Below are 6,276 nucleotides of genomic sequence, written 5' to 3'. Positions count from 1 at the left end.
GAGACTGTTTGTGAGAGAGATAATGATTTTTTGTTTGTACGAAATGTCGAGTGTGTGGTTTGATTTATAGTAGTTGAATTATAGTTGAATATTTAAATTTTATTAATTAAAAACGTTTTTTTATTTAATTGTGAAGTAGTTGGTGAAAATTTAAGTTCGAAATTATGGTGGAAGTTTAAGTTTTGTCAAAGGCACTAGCAATCCGGTCCAACTCCTCTTCAACCGATGAGATTGTTGCGTCCCTTTCTCTCTCTTCTCGCCAAGGATTCAACGAACATCTTGTAGCGACCCCCCTAGCGAGCACTAATGAGAGATGTTCTAGCATGCATAACGAGGATAGCAACCCGAGTAGCGAGACTCACTCCTTTCAGTCTTATAATTAGTAATTATTAAAAGAGTAATTATTAAATCTATAGGATACATAAAGTTTTTTTAACAGAAAAATCATATTAAGAGTTCGTCCATCCATAAGCTCCTTGAACAATCTTTTACAAAAAAATCATAACAAGATTTCGTCAATCTATAAGCTCTTTGAACAATCTTTATTTGAATGAATTACCCTAATAATTTTTCGGTCTTGAACAACCTTTTGGTTTGAAAATATCTTTAAGAATACCTATTATAGATGTTATTAATTAAGGACATTACTTCTCATTGCATTTGAAAAAACATTTTTTCTAGTAAACAGATCATTTATACAAATGTTTATATAGATCACAATATTTTATTAAATCGGATGTTTTGGTTGTTAAGTTGTGGAACTTGATCTTTTCTTTGACCATATTGCCACTTTAACAACTAATTAAATGTGAGGTCCCAAGAAGAAAATTTACAGGGAGTTGTATGTATATCGGTTTCGACATCAAAAGTATGTAGTTGTAGTAGGTTGTTGGATCGTAGGAGAGTGGTTATTGAGGTAGTTGCGGAGTACCTATGGAGTATATTGTGGGGCATTTGATGCACTACTCCATGTCGTAGCTGCAGTGATTGAACAATGTGTCAAATGAGTCGACGACAGTTTTTAAGCCCAACATACAAACATATTTTAGGTCAACTCGTTTTTTTATAAATAGACTTCCTTGTACAGATTTTGACTGTAATAAGAAAATGTGTTTGACAACTATTAATAAAATTTATCTGATTGATGAGTGTAAAAGCAACTCATGGAAATTCTACTGATTGTATTGGAAACTGTAGGGATAGAATTTGACATGGAGTGTGGGCTCCATAAATCATCACGATTAGAATGGTGTGATTTATCATTCTGACATGTGACGTGTGGTCAGTAATTATGCTCGTAGTTTGTTTTGGCAGGACCTTTGGTGTGAAGATATATTGTTTAGATATAAATTTGATCAATTCTATGTCTTGTTTACTGTAAAGCAAGGTACGGGGAAATATTTACGGATTGATGGAGGTTGGATGTTTCCTTGGCGTCGACCCGTTAGAGGGGGGATCGAGATCGGGCATTTCATGGCTATGATGGTGGTCCTTGGTTAAGTGGTGCTATTTGCAAGTTCTCATCAATGACAATGTGTTCATGATCCTTCATACTTGTTTATTGTGAAGTCAGCTCAAGATTGTTTAGATGATGTCACTCTATTGTCCTCAACTGATGCTACAAGGTGGAATACCACTTTTCCTATAAAGATTAATATTTTTCAGTGGAAAAAGGTGTGTAAACGGCTTCCAACCAAAGAAGGGGTGGACATATCTTCGTTGTTGTGCTTGTTGTGTGGGGATATTGTCGAAGAGAGTGTGCATCTTTTCTTGAAGTGTGGAGTTGTTCAACAAATGTGGCGTTTTGTATTGATGTTGACATCCTTTTGTTTGATAGTGTTGCACAGATGTGTAGCTAGATTGACAATCATCTGATGGTTAGATTCACTCGACTTATAGCGAACTTGATCCTTTCCACAACTATGAGGGTGTTATGGTGTTACAAAAATGCAACGGTTTTTAGGGATGTAAGTATAGATGAGAGTATAATTTTGACAACATCGTGGCCTTTTTTTTAATTGGTTGTGCTTTAGAAATGCTAAGGCTAAGAGGATTAGGACGAAATGACTTCTAAATCCCCTAGATGCCTTACTATGTTGTATTTTTTGCTAGGACCTAACTAGTTTCTTTTGTGTGTGTATATATATATATATATATATATATATATATATATATATATATATATATATATATATATATATATATATATATATATATATATATATATATATATATATATATATATATATATATATATATATATATATATATTCTTTTGCCGTTAAAAAAATCACTTTGTTTCATTAGTAGACATTGTCTGATTTATCTGACCGAACCAACCGTTTGTTACATCGATGTTTGCGTATCTTTTTCTTAATAATAGTCGAGTTTTCTTTCTTATATTCACCTACTGCACTTCTCATTTTAAAAACTGATGTTTTTGCTTTTTTTAATGATGAGAAGACTATGTTTTGGGAATATTCTTTTAGCAACTAGGTTTTATAGTTAAATCTTACACCTTTTTATTTTTATGTATGTACTCCACTTAGTTTTTGGACATATAAATTATCCTCAATAAATAATAATGGAGATCTTACATTGTCGAACTATAATTATATATAAGACTAGCAAAACATATAGTTATGTTATAGCAACATGATGGATTAAAATAAAATCGAATAAATTTGACATCTTCAGCATATATTTAACATGCATAGGAATTTTTTTTCTTAATACATTGAATTCCAACCACCCCGTCATTAAAAAATGTAACCAAAAAACAAAGAAATTGAATATCTACATGAACATCATCCACAAAATTCAAAAATGACGATAAAATTCAAAAGCAACACAACTTAATTGCTTCAAACTCAATCAAAAACTTCTTCGATGGGGTTGATTGTTCATCATTTCATTGTTCAGTACGCTTCTTGGAGATGTGGTCATCTTCTCGCTAAATTTTCTTGAATACTCTTTCTTCATGATCTTCTTCGGTCTTTTAGGGTTTTCAGATGTTGCGTTAATCATGGGCATCATATACCACCCTAGAGAAGTGCATAATATCGCAGAAGACCGGCCAAAAAACACCAAGAACACCAAGATCAAGATCACAAAAAGAGACAAAGAATACCAAGGCCTCCACCATTGACCAAACTTTAATCTCAATTGACCAACACTAATCCTCTTCTTGCACATATCAGCCACTGGTTTTGCTGGTTGCACCACCATGCCGCCGCTAGGTTTACCACTTCCGGCAGCCACCGGATGCTCCGGAGATGATTCAGCCGTTTTTGCATTTCCATTCAGCTTATGGTGCTGATCTTTGTCTTGTTTTCTTTGATCTTTGATCTTGACAACAATTGGTTTCACATCATTCGAATTTGAGTACACAAACCGAACTAAGGAGATATCGTGAGACCCTTTTTGTGTAAAGATCTGCTGTCTCTTGCCATCAAGATCCGCCAATAGAGCTTCAAACTTATCAAGACCACGACTTGCGTATGGGTTCTTGTTGTCTTTATTGCTTCTGCTACAAAAACTGTGTCTTCTTGTTGTTTTTCTTTGAGTTGTTGATGAAGCCGGACAAACCAAGTCAAAATCGTCTTCTCGGTTGCCACCGGATCCACAAATGAAAGCCATAGTTTCTGTTCTTGCAAACTGAGGTTTATGACTGGTTTTACTATGAATTTAGAGGAAACTGAAGATTATATCAAGGGTTTTCTGTATGGATTCAAGTGCTTATAATATTATTCCAAGGATGAAGGTTGAAATTTAAAGAGGTGCTGTGAATGTGAAGGAGAAGGGTTTATATGGAAGCTTCTAACCGGTGTTGACTTCTTGAAGAAAGGGCAATGGATTTTGTGTAAAGTATTTTATTAAGACAAGAACATGGGTACCCACATGACTTTGATTTAGTCAAGGTCTTTAGAAATAGTTACATAAACCCCTTGCATTTTCTTCATATTTCCAAATTAAAATCATCCAAGGGTTGTTTGGTCATATGCAACATCGATATGAATCGATCAACATTCAGTGTGTTTGGTTCAACATCTAAACAACGTCCTTCAACATTCAATCGTGATTTGCCTATTGTAGCCACCTAAAACTTTTCATTTAAATGATTTCATTTAGATGATGATGTTTGTTGTATAATTGTTCCATGATACTTTTACTAACTTTAACTAGGTGGTAATTGATGAGTGAAGTCAAACATAGATATCTTATGTTTAGTTAATGTTTTATTATGATTTATTTTCTCATTTAAATGGTAAAACTTGTCTAAAAAACATGTTGTTTACCCACCTTTTATTATAATAAATTCAAAAAGTTCATTTAACTTTGTATTAGTATTTAATTTGATCATTTAAATTTGAAATTTACTTCAAACTTTGCCAAAAGAATATAAATTCTAGTTTGCTTTTCAAAATCCATTTTGCTAAAGGCTGTTTGTGATGATTATTTTAACCAGAGGAGCATACAACGCAAGTTGACATAGTTTAGGGGGTGTTAGGTAAGTTGGTATATCCTTAAATTGATTATAATACATGGCTAATAATACTAAATTTTTAATAATAACCCAGTCGTTCTAGATGGACTTGTTCTAGATGACATGCCAATGCCACCACAACTATATGACGTCACAAAATAAATAACTACACCAATTCACCAAATACACGTTTGATGCAAGTTGTGTTATATATATATATATATATATATATATATATATATATATATATATATATATATATATATATATATATATATATATATATATATATATAGATTATAAAGTATGATTTAATAATGGGGAGAGAATTTCAAATGAGACTGAGCATTTAATCAGACCCCGGGATTAGTTTATGGACACATATTTCATTATCTTGGGTAAAAAACATTCAAAAATTCAAAAATATTATAATATATTAAATTTTGTTAATTTTAATATTGAAAACATTAAAAAAATCTAACTTTTTTTAGTTAAATATTCTAAAGTCACAAATTTAGTCTTTTTTTTTTTTTTAGAAATAATCTTTGTGGATTCATTTTTTTGTGTTGTTGGTCACGACCAAACTAAAATGAGTATTAACTCTTTTGATTTGGTTCATCATTTTCTTTTACTTGTGATTTATATTAATGTTAATTTAAAGGGTCCATATACCCCCTTAGTGAGTTTGGGTATTCTCCCATTGGATTCCGGGTATCTTATTGGTTTTACCAAAGATCTTAATTCGCCAATTCGTATTCATTGGATTAGTTGGGATAAAGTCTTGGGGAGCATATCCGAAGGTGAATTGGGTATTAGTAGTCTATTTTCCGTTAATTGGGCTATGTTGTTTAAATGGAAATAGGGCTTTTTTCACTACTCAGAATCTTTATTGGTGAGGGTTTTGTTTAGGAGAAATGGGTGTTTCACTTTGTTAGATCCTTTTAGGTCCCTAAGGGCCATTTGAATGGTATTATTTTGTCTTTGCGTCGATGAGAGATCGGGGATTTGATCTTTAGAGTTTTTCCTTTTTCGTGTGGGTGATAGGTCGTGTACAAGATTTTTGTAGGATGTCTGGAGTGGGGATTATCCTTTAGCCGAGTCTTTCCACATGATTTTTGCTTTGGATCTCCATGATGAGGTTTTGGTTAAGGAGCATTTTTCGTTGGGTTGGTCGGTTGTAACATCCCAAAAATAATGAGATAAAAATTTCATTTTTAATTCAACGATAAACATCATTTAATCATTTCAATCGTTCAAAAGTACATTAAAGTAAATATAGTTATCAGAGAGCGATCCCAAAATCATAAAGTGCAGAAACATGGGTGTAACATCCCGAATTCAGGTGTGTCTCTTAAACCCTTCTCCTTTTCCCAAGTTGTCAAGTTAAGCCCCTAAAATGAAATGTTAGGCAAGTGAGTACGCTGCGCATACTTGCACGCTTAATTTGGACGCAGACTCACCTAGGTACGCTGGGCGTACCCAGGGTTACGCTGGTCATAGCGAGCCAAGATGTAAACCCTAATTTGTGGCTTGTGCACTATAAAAGGAATGCTAAGGCCTTATCCTCAGCCACCATTCCTGAGAGTGAAACCCTAATAGAGAGTCCTCCTTCGTTCTAGCTAGTGTGTTGGTGTTCTAAGCTTCAAAGTGCCATTTCAAGGTGGTGAAAGAGAAGAGGAGGCCATTTTGGAAGCTAGGAGTTGGTGGACAAGAGTAGATTCGAGCTTTTCAGAGGTTGGAGCTTCTTTATGAGGTAAAAAGCTCAAAACTTTCCTTGTCATTTGTGTTGT

At 33.5% G+C, this 6,276-nt stretch overlaps 1 protein-coding gene across 1 annotated transcript; it reads right to left on the bottom strand.

Annotated features, from left to right (window-relative positions):
* Positions 1-2,874: 2,874 nt before the first annotated feature.
* On the bottom strand, positions 2,875-3,639 carry LOC111908799 (uncharacterized). The gene has a single exon (XM_023904600.1). The coding sequence runs from the start codon at positions 3,637-3,639 to the stop codon at positions 2,875-2,877; it is 765 nt and encodes a 254-aa protein (XP_023760368.1).
* Positions 3,640-6,276: the final 2,637 nt, after the last annotated feature.

This window comes from Lactuca sativa, chromosome 6, assembly GCF_002870075.4.
Source record: "Lactuca sativa cultivar Salinas chromosome 6, Lsat_Salinas_v11, whole genome shotgun sequence".
NCBI classification, from domain to species: Eukaryota; Viridiplantae; Streptophyta; class Magnoliopsida; order Asterales; family Asteraceae; genus Lactuca; species Lactuca sativa.
This window is presented reverse-complemented; position numbering and strand designations above follow the sequence as displayed.